Source organism: Saccoglossus kowalevskii, chromosome 2 (assembly GCF_978046115.1).
Source record: "Saccoglossus kowalevskii chromosome 2, keSacKowa6.1, whole genome shotgun sequence".
NCBI classification, from domain to species: Eukaryota; Metazoa; Hemichordata; class Enteropneusta; family Harrimaniidae; genus Saccoglossus; species Saccoglossus kowalevskii.
Window position 1 is genome coordinate 19,890,090 of NC_140642.1, and position 16,578 is coordinate 19,906,667.

At 34.6% G+C, this 16,578-nt stretch overlaps 1 protein-coding gene across 3 annotated transcripts; it reads right to left on the minus strand.

Moving 5' to 3' along the window:
- Positions 1-2,640: 2,640 nt before the first annotated feature.
- Positions 2,641-16,357, minus strand: LOC100313718 (reticulon-like protein). Of its 3 annotated transcripts, XM_006816499.2 has the most exons (9): positions 15,858-16,357; positions 15,289-15,327; positions 13,979-14,086; positions 9,707-9,914; positions 6,466-6,604; positions 6,010-6,079; positions 4,805-4,851; positions 4,515-4,573; positions 3,600-4,115 (listed from the first exon to the last, which is right to left on the minus strand). In XM_006816499.2, exons 1-9 carry the CDS (start codon positions 16,234-16,236, stop codon positions 4,073-4,075), a joined length of 1,092 nt encoding a protein of 363 aa, XP_006816562.1. In that variant the 5' UTR covers positions 16,237-16,357; the 3' UTR covers positions 3,600-4,072.
- Positions 16,358-16,578: the final 221 nt, after the last annotated feature.

Consider the following 16,578-nt stretch of genomic DNA (forward strand, 5'->3'; position numbering starts at 1 on the left):
CTATGATAAAGGGAATAATATTATATAACAAAGGGCAAGGTCACCTGAGTTCAACTATGTTTTAAAAATCGCTAAGATGTTTTAACGTGTTCTGACACCGTGACTCTTGAAAACCCAGATTTTGACATAATCCAGGACAACAAAATGTGGCTCGTCATTAACAATATATGTGTTTTTCCGTCTATGTCACTAGCCTAGATATGGCATAATACCTGCGCCATAAGAACCTATTGTAAAAGCGTTATAACACTGACAAAATGACAACTATCTACCGAAATACAACCATCATTTTCTCGAACTTTTTTCAATATCAATATCGGGAGTACAATATTGCAAAATAAATAATTTCTGTGTATTTATGACAAGGCTTCTACCTTACTTTATTATTTTCTTCTTCATGAAGATCAGAAAACATTATATTTAAAATAAATATTCCTGATTTTTTCAGTCGCGTGGATATCTATACAAAAATGCCAGCATTTACAGATTTGATTTACATGTTAATAAATATTGGAAAATCCGCCTCATTCACATCAATCGCCATCAAAACAATGAGGACATTTCAACACATTATGGTTTTCGTAATTATAAGATTTTCCAATTCAAACGCCAAATGTAAGGTTTATAGTGAATCATCAACAATAAACACCAGGTCATTCCATAGTAACTGCTATAAACATCTTCCATTCATTTCTGGTCAATTAGTTTTTCGTCACAAGTACTACAGCAGTGATTTTAAACTACAGTTATTTACAATATTTTGTGTGAGTGCTGAGATTGCATCCAGAAAGGTCAAAATAAACAAACCGGAAAACACCACCATGAATAAAATAAAAATTATCGTGTGGACGAGTTATGGCCAATACATGCCATGTTTTATGTGCGTCTGTTAAGTTTTTTTTTTTTTTTTTTGGGGGGGGTCTTTATAACATTATTGCAGTGTGACATTTTGAATGGGAAGAACAATTCCCAAAATCAAAATGGAAAAAAGATATAAACTATTGAATCTTGACCATGAATGAATGTTTTTGACATTTTTGTCTACATCGCGCGTTAAAATTTGCATATTATAACATTAGCGCATAACAAAGATTGTGATAAAGGAAAGAGTGGTATAAACAAAGATCAGTGATTACTTGAAATCGATACCAGGAAGGGGGTGGGTAAAAGAAAAGTTATATAACATTTTATTATTTAATAATTTATTAAAATATATAAGTTTGTCCAACTCCCTGTGGTTTAACTAGGTAATTCATGGCATGATTGGAACGTATCGAAGGATTTTTAGAAGTAAAAGTTGGTATTTAGTGCACATCGAGGCCAGATCAAAACCCCATTCATACTTGTCATCGATATAGATCGCGTTGGGTTGTGGGAAAATCACTGTTTGTCAAGATAAATCTCGCGCATGCCTAACCAGTACGTCAATGGCCTAACGCGACGACAACCGAACACTTTGATCCACAGAAAACCTCACACTGACACTTGCAAGCATCACAAGGCTGTGGATTTTGTACAGTTCATGAGAAATTTTGTCCAACATCCTTCCGAAGTCGAATTTTAATAGGGGAACCTCTTAAAGCGGGAGGGTCGTCACCTGCGCACACGCGTCCCAAGCGACAATAACAACACACGCTAAAAACGCAAAGGCTCATGGGTAGACGCTTGTTTGTAAACAATGGCACGCTATGGCCATCTGACACATGCGCAGGTGACGACCCCCCCCGGCTTTAAAATGAAGTGACCTGGAGTGACTACAACAATCATGTTTTGATGTGGAGCAGGCTAGCTACTGTGTTTCAATATTTCAGGACTTGTTGTCATACCAATCGATTTGATCATTTTCCATAGTTATCACAGTAATCAGTGACAGCACAGAATATAAAGTTGGAGTGCAGCTTTAATACAACACAATAAATCAAAGAAAGCTAAGAGAGAACTCTGTGTGTCGAGAGTATTGGCGGAAAATGGGTCAAATATAGGGTTATATACCCTAGTCAAAATTTCATATGAAAAGTGTATAGTTTATAATACTATTACAAAAATATTACATGAATCAAATTTGATTGATAGATTTCTGGTTTGCTGTCTGATTTAAGGTCACCTATTCACCATGGTTACTCAGTAAATGTAATTTAAATCTGATAAGGGGTCTCACATTAGAAATCATTGAGCGTTGGGGGGGGGGGTGAACAATTTGTTTTTTGCCTTGTCTGATTTTTTCCTGAATGTGACAATACGTTTCCACTGCAACACCTTGCACCATTAAAATCTGTTCAAGATTGGTAAGCAATTTACTTAGGTAATACTACTTTTTGGATTGTTGCTATTGTTCTAACAGTCCACTGATAGTTGAAGTATGGCTACAAAGATGCAAACGATAGTAAACGTCCAGATATTTACTAGAACCTCAACCCTATACGGGATGTCAACTACCATCAGCATTCTTGTACTTTACAAATAAATTTGTCGAAAAAAGCAGTGATCAAACAAATGGATGTGAATACATATTGCCTTTGCTTCAAATGACTTTGGAAAATTCCCTGCAACCCGAATTTTTCAGATAACAGATTGGTTAAAAATACCAGTAAAGCAATCACTAGTGACAGATATTCAAAAAAACACTGACATCTGAAAACATTTATACGAGATTCTACAAGTTTATTGGATGATATTATAATAGAACAGTTACAATGATACTTGATGATATCTGATGATGATGAATATTTTAGGTATAAACAAATAAACTCTTGTGAAAACATGATAATGAAGTCGCCCAATTATTAAACAAAGCCACAATAAAAACTGAAAATCTAAGTACACATCGGCTTGTGATCAACAGGAAAACAAAAATAACGCAGACATCCAACTCAAAAAAAAAAAAATCTAGAATAAAAGATTGATAAATTTGCATCAAATTACATCTACAAAATAATCTTTTTTTTGAATTAGAAAAAAGGTATAGGTTCTGACATACAGTGCGAAGCAAGAAAACAAATGTCATATTTTTAGAATATAAATTATAATTGCTTTATTATACAACTCAAGTGAGTGTGTGGTCCAAAAAAGTTCTTGTAAAAAAAAAAAAAAAAATAGTGGGTACTGCTATTATATGCATGATTGAAACAATGACTTACTTATGAAGACTGAGGAAACGACACAAGAATGAAGGCACAGTCAAATATCAAAGCACAAGATATATACATGTATAACCCACATTTATGTTAACGATGTGGACAGAATTATCCCAAACGCAGAGTCCAAGTCGGAAGTAAATGCAACTACATTAAGAATCTAAGTACTGATTACACTACACGTGGCAAAAAATTGATGGCTTTAAAACTCTGGTAAACAAAACTAGCCAGCTGAAATTCAAAATAAAGCTTTTCATTTGACCCAAAGAAAAATAATGCCACAAAACGACTGTAAATTTGAATACTATCTAAGTTTGATAATGGCAAAAAAAAAAAAAAAGTTTCACTCAATGTTTTTATTTTATTTTAATAATATATTCATGTTACGGTAATCTGGTTCAGAACTTCCACATGGCATAAAAGTACATCAAAAAAAACATCACATCCAATATCAATCAGTTTAAATACATTGATCAATCAAAAACAACATTTTATTTTATATTTTTTTTGTACAGAAGTATTACAAACCAATCCCCAGACATGTTTAGGCGAGCTGTTTTTTGTTACAACTGCCCACGCACGCTGGGGAAATAGAAACTACATTGTCAAAAAAACGCGTCGGATGTTACAGTACACAACACGAATTGTTATGAGATAGAAAGCGTCTCATGACAGTGCTCCAAACGACATGAAGTGAGAGACTGCCATTTAGGATTAAATAAACTATACTGTAATAGTGAATCTTGATGTCTTTGGGGGCGGGAAATATTCTACCTAGATTAATTTGCTGTTGCTATCTTTATAATATCTTCTAACTAGTTATGCGATAGAGAATATCCTATATTCAGAGCCATCCCCCCAACCCCCACTGTATAATTAATGGCAGAAGTGCAACAAACATTTAGACACTAAAACTAATACATATATCAATTGATGTTTTATGCAGTTTTCTTCTTTAACCAAGGTACTTTGGCTTGAACCCTATCAAAAACAAAACAAAAAATAATTAATACAATTGTCAATTGGAATAAAATTGGAATAAAAGCTCTGCACCATGGAGTGCATTAGCAAAAACATAAAGAAACCTTACAAGCTGAAGACAGTTAAATTAATATGGGCACCATCCACCAGGTCTTGTGTTATGTAAATATTCTTATGAATATTAAACAACCTAAACCTCACATAGAACACAAGTCATTAACATTGATCTCTGCAATATTAAAATTGGTACTCCATTTTTCAAAAATCAAAAAAAAACAACCTCACAAATATCAGCTTGAATTCTGATGTGTCTGTATCGGGGTTATTCCAGGGTCTTGCAGTAGGACTCAGTCATCCATCAAACAATATGCACAGGAATTTCCCAAGGAATTAACTTACTTGTTCATGATCTCCTTGACTTGTTGGTTAACAAGGTCAATGTAGTTATCAATCTTTTCCTGTAGGGAGAAATGCCAGACGTTGGATACTGAACACAATAATTATACACATGTGACAAACACACTTTGCAGATATCCTCATAATCTCGGCCACAGACACTAAATTGGCAATCATTATTGCCAACCTTTTATCTCTAAACAAAGAAACATACCATGCCTTTCTGCTAAGGCGATACAGACAGTGTCTGTCAATTCAGCATATGAAATACGGTAACTAGTAGCCTGTCTTACCTGATGCAACTCGTATACTTTGGGAATGGTGAAGAGACCGATGAAACCTGAAAATTAATTAAACAAGAATTGAGACTTGATTATATATACATGTAATACACTACTAGTTTTCAGTGTGCAATGCACATTACTGTAAAATCTGTATTAGCAGCAACTTCTAGTAAAATGATACGATGCAACAGAGGGGAGTGGCTTTTATTAGAGAATCTACACATACAAGAGAAATAGTGAATTTATGTCTCAATAGTTTTAAAAGGTAGTTGCAACTACTTATTAAAGATGCAGATCTTGTAAATACAGATTTTACGGTACTACAATATATTTTAAAATTTGATATCCACAGTTGGATACAATATCAAGCCCTTTTCACTCGTTTTCCACAACTTGTACATGTAACAGAATAAAGGCCATCACTGATGGCACATCCCTCATTGTTTACAAAGAGCGTGTTTCTGTTTCAATTGGAGGATTACGGTATACCAGCTACAGTAACACGCATAAGAATAGGGAGTTGGTAGGGGCTACCATAGGTTAAAAAGTTATCAAATCAATTCAACTGATTTAATGCAATTTACAAATCTTGTTTTCACCAAAATAGTATGACCCCCCCCCCACCTACCTACCAAGTTTCAAGATGGTAAGTGTTGAATTACATTTTGAGAAGAACAAGTACAAAGTTTTCATCACTCTTAATATATGCACATCAATCCACCAGAACTGTAAGACCATCTTTCATACAAGCATTCCAAGATGACAAGTGTTGAATTAAAATTATGAACAATAATTTATTATAATAATTTAGTAACGTATGCAAATGTCCATGTTATCTTAACCAGAAGTTTCAAGATGTGTTGAATTTGAAAACAAAATTGAGTACATTTTCACCATTCTTAATCTATGCAAATGAGCATGCAATTAACATCAAATTTATCAATGATTTTTTTTTTTTAAATTGTTTTTTTTTTTGTGCCAGGCGACAGTTGTCTCCCCTGACTGTACAAATTGCAAGTGCTAGTGCTGATGCTGATCAATGTTGAGTTTTTTTTTAGTTACGACTTTGTGAAGATGGACGCTGGTAACCTCTATATCGCCCACCAGCACTACCGTATGTTCAAGGGGATAAACACATGCTTCCAAAGGAAAGACGCGCCTCTTCCCTGTAACAGCATAGTACAGCATACTGTTTACACACAATGGGTACTCACCCAGGATAAGTAACGTTAAACCGTTGAACCATGCTCCGATGTAGGTCATCAGCCACAACATAACGGCAAACTAAAAGATTAAAAAAAAAAAAAATTGTTTTTAGTTTATGCTCTGATCTAATTGTCAAATGGTTCAGGCATTTGGTTGGCTTTAAGTCAGTCATCCAAAGTTGCACATGGCTTTAGGGAAAGTAATGTCATTTAACAGGTTCACAATACTGTAGCTGCTCTATTAGTAGGCATTACACTTGCGTAAATCACAGAGGTGTGACTATTGTCAAAATGAGTAATATTTTAATGTTTTTAGTATACAACAAATGTGATTCAGATTTATATGCGTTTCTATTGGAGCAAATACAGTAACCTCCAATTTTCACTGGTACTTCATGAAAGTGACAGATATATGGAAACTGCATCACTTGTATGGTTTGGGAAAAAAAACACATTGACGCTCACCTTGATAGAATCCACTAGATCTTCAACCAGGAAAAGACGGCGTAACTCAACTTGGAGACAGTTGAGCTTCTCAACGGCATTGTCGACTACCTTGTCAACTTTATCTCTTGGCAGTTCAACATCAACATCCAAGAAAGGTCTACAATTAAAGCAAAGTAGAAACATGGTAAGGTTCCTAAAGCACTAGATTTACACGACACAATGGTGGTGATAAAAATGAATTAATTAGTCACTGGGTTTTAATTTTTTGTTATTTTGCAGTTGGGTAAAATCTACTTTAAGATCGATGGTTACCAAACTGAATAAACTGGCTTAAATATCTAACTGAATGGAGAAGACAACAGTACGCATTGTTCATAGTAATCATGAAGGATAAGAATAAGTAAACACAAGCGAGAATCTGATAAAACTAATATTAGTATTAGTATTTGAAGAAAAAACTAACCACTGTCTATCCTTCCTAGTAACATTACATCTTTATGCCTCTGATTTTCTGAGTTACTTATTATCTCCACAATCTTTCATATACATGACACATTGTAGGTTTCATTCCATCTTTTCATGTGTGATTATTTAATTTTGTACGACAACCCCCAGTGAAACAAGTACACATTTTATGTTTCTTAGCGTACAAAGTGAATACATAATTGCAAATCAAAGTATTACGTCAGAATTATAACCCTATCAGGTACCGTAAGTGCATAACCCATTGCGTTAGTAGTACAGTCAAACCTGTGTTAACGACCACCTGCTCATAGCGACCACCTTAGTACAGTCCCTTCGCAGTTTACACGTTAAAGACACTGGATATAGCGACCACCTGTCCAACGCGACCAACAACCACCCTATTGTAGACCAATTCACACTTTAACCTTTGTATAACGACCACCAACATTTCCATCGGACAGTCTCAGCAAAAATAGAATAGCTACTTGGGAATCGCTAACAGGAAAGTGGCCATGTGTTACGTTAAGATTACCGAGTACGCAATCTTTAGGGCTGATAGGAGTGACCATCGCAACTTGGTTTGTGAAGTTGCGAAAAAATAAAACAAGCAGCCTGTCGGCTGAGATAGCTTCGCTGTTAGCAATGCACATGGCAATTAAAGAACAGAAGATATTAGAAAATGAAAAAATCTGAGAGAGGTCCACATGTAGTACCTATATGTATAATATATCAAAGCAATTGGACTTGCGGTTTTCAACAAGAAGTCGAAAATATCACTTTTTACCAAAAATGACAAAAATATTCACCAAAATTAGAAAATTAAAGATATCATTACAAAATTAACAAATCTGAGAGAGGTCCACATGTAGTACCTATATATGTAATATCAAAGCAATTGAACTTGCGGTTTTCAACAAGAAGTCGGAAAAGTAAAACATTGACACTGACGACACCGGACACTCACTCATATGATAAGCTCCGCTCGACAAAGTCGACAGCGGAGCTAAAAAAGTTGAATATCATCTGAATTGTAACGTCTGGAGACTGGAAAGATTGTAACAACAAATTAAAACAGTTTCATTCAAAGTTTGAAATGAAAAACTAGCTTGTTTCCGATCGGTACTTTACTATCGATTTCCAGCCGGCCAGCAGCACTTCTCGCACATGAAATGCAAATTCCCCCAGTCTCGAAAACAAGAAAAATTAACCAGCTTTATTAAATGAGAGATGTTTTATTTACCTTGTCGACATGAAATATCCAAACAAAATAATAAAACATTCGTTTATTTCGTTTTTATCGCGGGATTGCAAAATCCGACCTATTTTGGCCGCCATGTTGTTTGTTGTTGATAGTTATAAATTATGCTAATGAAGCTAGCGCATGGGAAAAACGTATTGTTACTGAGGGGTCATCTCGGGGTTATTCTCAACGAAAGATGTTTTCTATTTTGATCTTTTTTTTATATACGGTAATATCAATAATTCGCAATCGAGAAAATTTGTTTTGTTTGGGCAGTTTTGACACGTCGATGCTTGCAACAAATAACTGTAATATTGCGTGTACGATGATAGTGTTTCATTTCCGGTTTGTTTGACTTTCTGATTCAACACCGACAGTTGGAGCAATCGTTATGAGTTTGGTAAATTTTGTTTATTACCAATGCTTCTTCATTTTTAATGCCTGTTTTTTCAAACATGGCAACGTTGCCTGTACATTTTGTCATAGTGTACAATCGACAATACTAATGATGGGACTGATTACCGCCTGCGATGAAATATGTGTAAGAGACTGGGGAATAAGACTGCATGGCGAGAGTGTGAAAGTCTGAGCTGAAACGCCAATGCGGCCGATCGTTGACAATCGTTCTTATGCATTAAATACACCAATGAATCACTTGGTTTCAGTGAATTTACATGATATAATTTGTAGTAAAAAAGTAAAGCTGTGTAATTATCCAGATGAAAATGAGTGACTTTTATTAAACAAGACCTGTTCATTGTACAATGTGTAGGTTTGTTTTTATGTTTAGCTTATGATCTCCCTTAAAATTCCCGCCCTAATTAATATTCATGATTGAATGAATAAATTAGGCCACCTCCATATAAAGACCACCTGTCTATAAAAGGACAGTTTGGCTCAGTCCACTGACTGTCCTTTATAGACAGGTTTGACTGTAGTAGTACAATCCAGGAAAGACACTGAAACATTAGCTTTTTATGGTGCAATTCACCTTTGAGCATGTTATGAGTTTATGAACAGTATGCTTGGATATTTAATAGACCTCTTCCGGGGAAATTGGCATACATATAACCTTGCTCATGCTCAGTAATTATCATACCACTCGCCAAAAATTAATTATTCACTGGGTTTCGCTATTTTTGCCAATAAATAAAATCCACTAAATTATATCGGCATGAACATGTAAAATAATAAAACTCCTTGACATATTTGTGAAATTAAAACACAGTGAATATGTTCAAAACATCAAAATAGTGAAATTAAACGTCAGTGAAATTCAATGATTTTACAGTATGCCAAGTTTACTTTCAACAGGTCTTATCACTTGGTGTTTATAAACTTCTAAAATTAATACTCAAGAATTTTGAATTCACTATCACTTGGAATTCTGTTTCACTGAAAGTAAAATACTCAAAATTCTCCACTCCAACATTCCTGTGGATTGCACATGTACAACTACAAATCAGTACATCGACCCCCTTCTTGCATTTCTCAGAAATCACAGACCAATTTTTTTTAATCAAGATTCAATTGATTTACATCAGAGGTACTTACTTGAAAGGGTTGGAGTCTCCGGTCTTCTGCACAGCCTGTAGGACTGTCTTGTACACACGGAAACTGATAGTGACGGTGAGAACGGCCAGAGAAAGGTACGCCACTACACTAATGAGAGAGTTGAAGCTGAGAGACAATAGAAGGAACAGACAGCTGCCGAACACAATTCCACTCTTTTTAGGATCACGCCAATAGATCAACTCAACCACTGTGAACAAAGATAAGATGACACACACACAAAAAAAAATGATAATTACAATTTTATAAAATAAAATGAAACGAGAAAGCAGGGAATTATCATTGAATTAGGGCGAGGGATTGTGCGCAACAAAACGAACACCTACCTGCAGAAATGCAATGTGGGTAAAAACAAGAATACATAATTGATGATGGCAAACATTAAATTAAGTCATGCATCTCTATGCTACTGCTTGCAATATTGATAAAGATGCATTGCTTGAGCGATATTTCATGCACACCGTTTAGCATCCCAGTTTAAACATCCAACTTGTAATCTAATTGTCCATAAAATATACGCTTTCTATACACTGATTATCATTAATAACAATTTCAAACCTTCATTAATTGGTGATATTATGATTGTATATAACGTGATTGATTTTGAAGATTATATCCCAACATCCTTGTCTAAAAACTCGCTCGATATAACAATTACTCATTGATAATGAGATCCTGACAGTTGTATCTCTATACAATGAAACTGAATTATTCAAACTCCACTTAGGCATATTTTATGAAGATTAGTATTTTGTGACACATCATTTTTTTATATATATATTCATTCAAACACTTCAAATAATAAACTCAACTTGTGTAAATATGAATGAGACAAAGCAACTGCAAATCTCTTGCCAATTTAATATTGTATTCAATAATGTATTTGAACTCAGTAGAATTTGTTCAGCAAGATAGCATATACTGACAAAAATTTTAGTTATTGAATCTTGATTTGAGAGAAAACAAATAATAAATAAAGTATAAATTCTAACAAATAAATAATACTAAAATAACAATAATAACACAAACCATCGTCTAAAATTCCGGGAGAGCATGCAGAGAAAAACAATAAACAAAATACATGCAAATGAACTCTGGCAATGTTAAAATATTGATTGCTAATAATAACAGTACTGCGAAAGAATAAGAATTGAATGGTGATGTGATCTTTCCTAGAAGATAAAATTCATGTTTAGTAAATTATAAAAGATACTATCTAGTGAAATGAACAAGAATAACAAGAGCAGAGTTGATGCAAAAGGGAAGGCAGGCAATAGAAGACGTGGACAGAAGACGCATCATGAAAAAAAACATAGATGTCCATGTATCAAGGCAGGGACAGGGAAACTTGGGGGGAAAAATAAATCATTTAAACATTTTTTTTTTTGCTAATAATTTGAATACATTGAAATTCCTTAGATATGGGCACTACCCCTTGAATTGAATTACAAAAGCTGGAACAACAGATGCTTTAAGATGATTTCACTGAATGTCTTAAATCCAAGAAAATTTTTAACAAGTTATTTTTAAACACTAGGAAATAAAAACCTTGAGCTACAATTACAAATATGAATTTTGCAGAATTACAATAATTCAGTGGAAGTCCTAAGGGCTTCCAGGTCACTGTCTATTGTAAGAATATAGCTAATGTTTTTTACTGATATTAGCAGTGAGCTAGGAGGCCCAGGTCAAGGTATTCCCATGTCTTGTCAAGAGACACACCTATTTCTGATGCAGCACATATACAACAACCTACGTGCCACTTCAAATAAAAACAATTGCTTATACTTGAATATGCAGGAACCATTTCATATTTCTCATTCAAATAAATATTATATTAAGCTTCACAACAAATTTTGCCATTTTTTCAGCAACAATGGCAATTACAGCTTTGTATGAGAGAATAAATGATATTTGTCAGTGTTATACACACATTTTGCTTCCATATTTCTGTGTAAAAACACTGTATTTCACTAAATAATTATTAACAGTTGTCAACACTGATCAATATCACAAATACCACATTAACTGAAATGAACAACAACCAAATACTGCCTACACAAAGACTACACATAATTAACCAATTAATGTCAAACATGTCCAGTTTTCGATCATCGCACTCCAGAACACCATCACATTTCAATTTAAAGTAACAGGTTAAAATATTTGCGAATTATTTCAAGCACGAAAAGAACGATTGCGCGTTTCATTAGGACCCATTCAGCCGAAATTCTGCAAGAGTCTTTTGCCAACATCCTCTAAACGCGAATTCTATTGCCAGCATGCACGCACTTTTGACGTTATTAATTTGCATATCAAAGTATAGAGAAAAACAATTCTTCAGTTTTTACTTTTTTTTGTCTGTAATGACTCGTATGTCAACAGCATTTCAGTTGAAATATTGTAACTTTTTATTTTTCAAATTTTGAATAATCATAATATATTTGCTTTAAGCTAATTAAGAAATATATAAATGTCTAAGACTGAGGGTTATTAGTCTGGCAAAATGATATACTATACCAAAAATACATAAAAAGAAAAAAAATAGTCTAATTACTAAAAGACCTGAATAAGTTTTTGATTGCAGTTGAAACACAGCTGTTCCTCTCCTTACTAGGAGCAGGTGCAATCTGTTCAACAGGGGACTAATCAGACTAACATATTAAACATGCACTAATTTGATGAAAAATTATCATCCTCCTGGCTGAAGGCGATTTTTAAAATATGATGCAATACAAAAAAAACAAAAAAACTGCAGTTAGAAACAGAAAACCAAATACCACACCACAAAATAGGGAGGAGGCACTCACTACTTCTTCCTAAAAGTAAAGAACTGGGTAACTAAGCTGACAAATTTGAAACCTAATATTTGTACAGCCAGAAAATTCCAGGAAATGAATCAACAAAATTATATTTGGCTGGTCGTTGAAATTAATCGATCATCCACTTACCTTGCTTGAGGGGAGTTTTACTAAGACACTCAGATTGTAAAAGACGACCGGAGTCTTTGACTTGCATGACAGCTGACATAATTGCATGGATCTCGAAAGGAAAGTAGATGGGAATACCATACATGGTTATGGGAGCAAGTCGGTTTTATAAAGTGTGGTGATCACCTCGCGAACACGGCTAGTTATGAATTCTATTCTTAGCAAATGCGCGATATTTTATATTCTGTATGCGCGTTGGCAAAGACCAGCGCATCATGTTTATTCCATCCATTAGTTCATCAACATTAATCCCAGATGGGTTCGTCTGCTATTTTTGAACCGTGGCCAACCACATGTCTGCCAAACAGAGGTCATAAAGGTCATGCTAACATGCTAAAGCCTTTGTACAAAAGAAACTACAGACACTGAAACAATCCCTCCCATACTTTTCACTGTAGTGTAAAAACAAGGGGACAAGCAACAATTTAACATTTGCATGACTTTTAAGTTATCTAAATTTTGTTGTCAAATTTAATATTGGAGAATCAGGCAACCCTACATTATGCCACTAAAAAACGTGCACACTCTACCTAAATCTGAGGTGAAACATAGGACAAGCAGTCATCGTCTATTTCACTGGTAGCTCAAAACTCAGATTAAATTGTAACCACATTTTTATTTACAGTAGCTAAATGCAAATCATAACCAGAACGTGCGAAATTGGATGCATGTATTACAATGATCATGCTAAGATATCCAAGCTAACTTTAAATTACAAGTAATTGTGCTATAGAAGGTACATTGAGCAGTCGAGTCACACCCGCTGTCTGCCTCGGTTGAACTAAAAACATTAATCAACATTCAAGTGAAAGCAGGAAAATTCAACAATTAACTTAAAATACGACTATAGCATGCATATAATTAAACAAAATTAATTATGTATGACTAACAATATTAATTATTTCATTCTGTGACAACTCAAGTGATTAAAATGCCAGAGAAGTTATCTCACAAAACAAAAATTCACAGCACGTTGAATGCAAAATTCATTTCCTATTTGTTCGTCCATCCGCAGTGTCTTGCTCACTAGCTAGTCCTACTTACATACATAATAAATATGGCTGCTTGCTTACGCAAAAAAACAACAACCACAAAATCAATTTTGGCATACACGCATGCTAAACACGAAAATCACAAAAAGCTTTTAGGAAGGGGATGGAAAAACAGTAGTCAAAATTTTCTAAATCTGACATTTTTTTGTAAATTAAAAAACAGCTTTGAAGCAAGCAAGCCATTCGAAGATGCATTTTTTTTTCACTATTACCTTTGTGTTGACTACAGCTATTACTAGTCACCACTGCTTCATCCCCAACACACTCCTCAACAGTGTCCTCTGTAATTTTACCATCAAAGTCACTGGCTTCCTGCATCTCTGATAATATGAAAACAGTTCTAGAATATCTAACACTAAAAAGCACTGAAACTGGAGCGTATCAGGATATCATCTCAGGTGAGAGATTTCACCTTGAACAGCCCTGGCCTTGATTATAGTATCCGCAGTCAGTCGCTAGTAAATAACATGATAATGTATGTATCATTTTATATATGCACACTGACGAGTTACCTGTCCCATTTACCTATTGTTATTCATGAACTCAATGCATCTCAGGGGCTCCTTAAAGGTAATCTGAATTTTCAGCCACAAGCTGACAATTTCTTTCTTCATTATTTTAGCACAAGTGCAAGGGACATGTAACAAATATTTAAACAGTATTGAATTTCAGCTGAATGGGATAAAAATTTCCCAGACTCAAATTAGAAATCTACATCCCGACTTTTGATGTAAATAGGCTAATTTGCCTAACAATGCTTCATGAATAAAGGCTTATTTGAAAAAAGAAAGACAATCTGCCACAGGATAACAATGATATATTACTAAATTAAGCACATTCCTAATGTGCCTTGACTACAAAGATATTCAAACACAAAAAATGAAAACTACCAACAGACACTTAGCAGGACTTTATCACCAGCCTCTGTTTGATTTAATCAACATACCACCAAATAGTCATTCCTTTGTCTGTGAGTAGAACTCCTAGCACAAAGACCATATTTATGAGTAATATGCAAAACTGTTAGGTCAAAAAAAGGATTACTCAAAATAGTGCAAAGGTCAGAGTCCTTTATTTGATACATATTTTTATTTTAGTCAAAAAAAAAATTGTATAATAAATAATGTTTTGCATCATAATGGGTTGAGGAAATGAAAGCACTGAGACTGTAATCAGGGTCATTAGCATAAAAAATGGTGTGTGAAAGTGTGTCTGGGAAGAGGCTGAACAAGTGGAGCATCATAAAGGATTAAATTAACCAACTGCAGCTGAAATTAAGTGGTGAATGATAACGTAATAAAAAAATGTTCCCATTTTTAATTACAAAATGAATAATACAGATATTTGATAGACTCCTTTCTGCTAAATACTGATAGATATCCCAATGCCCAATATAACTTAGCACCAACACCAATGATGCACTTCCTATGACCTTGCTAAATAAATACCCAGTTTGCATGCACAAAAGGCAGAACATATCTATCAATAAGAGTATTTTATATGAATGTTTTAATGACATTACCTCTGGTGTCCATTTTTTGCAATCCATCGAATATGCCTCCTAGAATTAAAAAAATATAAAAAGAACCTAGATTAGGGTCAATTTTACTGAAATCAACAGTTCTAATTTGCATATGTAATGACGTACAACATTACCATCGTTCCGCAGTATCCACACCTATTGTTTACAAGGGTTCATGACCAGTGCATGACGAGTACATGATAAATTTCATTCAATCACTGAGTCATTCAGAGTGATATCTTTTTTTCAGATTACTTCATGTTTCGCATGAAAATCTGGTAAAGCAAAATCTGCATCAACCATATAATTTCTAAAAAAACAATCGCGTTGTTCATTGTAATGGATGCAGTGCATTAAATGATACGCCAGACAATGTTTTAACCAGTTTATTGAAACACATGTCATTGTCACATGGATTGAATGATGAAATTTTGTCAAGAATGGCATTCCGCATTATACCGATGATAGTTTTAATTTACATACAATGTAATATACAAGACCGATCGATATTTCCTGCCTCCCAACAGAGTTACACTGCAGTCACACTTCGATTATTAGTAATACATTACCTGTTTTGGCAGGCTCTTTGGTTTCTTCTGGCGGGTCTGTTAACGAGAAACCCGTATCTTCTACGGGTTCGGTAACATTTGTATCTGGGATTAAACATTCGGGCTCCTCGTTAATAAGGTCAGTCGTAGAAGAAATTGGTTCTTGATCTTCAAATCCACCTCCTAATAAATTTGCTGTAGGAACAGAGGGCTCCGCTTCGGAACTTTGCAGAGGAGCGCCTGTGTACAGATCTTCTTCTGCAGCCTCATCATCAAGCCTCGACGAGGTAACGGCCTCTCCTTTCGGTGTGTCTAGTTGAACAAAATCATCATTATCGAATGGTGCGCCGCTCTGTATTGGTTGCTCAGAAGAAGCGAAAGTGGGGTCAAATTCGTCCATGGTTATGTTAAATGTGGGCTACTGGGATAAATGTGAAATTCTTGGCCAATACAGTTCCCTATGAAAAATTTGTGCAATGCTATCGGATTGCAATATGGCGTTCAGGAAATTTATGAAGAAGGAGAAGTGACGCAATGAGGTCAGGGGCTACTACACATGCGCAGTTGTTAAATGACGTCATTTATATTTTTAATTTTTTTTTTTACTTGTTTCATTGAAATACACGTAATTTTACCTTTGTTTGAATTATAATCATCAAATTCTTATAATAAAAAAATTAACAAGTGAAAAAATATGTGACTCGTATGCTTCGTCTGTGTTGTTACGGTACTGCTCAACGTT

Excerpts from the sequence above, each read along its gene's own strand:
- LOC100313718 (XM_006816499.2), bottom strand. The coding sequence starts at position 16,236 with ATGGACGAATTTGACCCCACTTTCGCTTCTTCTGAGCAACCAATACAG. Across the intron at positions 14,087-15,288 it reads GCAAAAAATGGACACCAGAG|AGATGCAGGAAGCCAGTGAC; the intron begins GTAATGTCATTA and ends TCATATTATCAG. Across the intron at positions 4,116-4,514 it reads GTCAAGGAGATCATGAACAA|GGTTCAAGCCAAAGTACCTT; the intron begins GTAAGTTAATTC and ends TGTTTTTGATAG.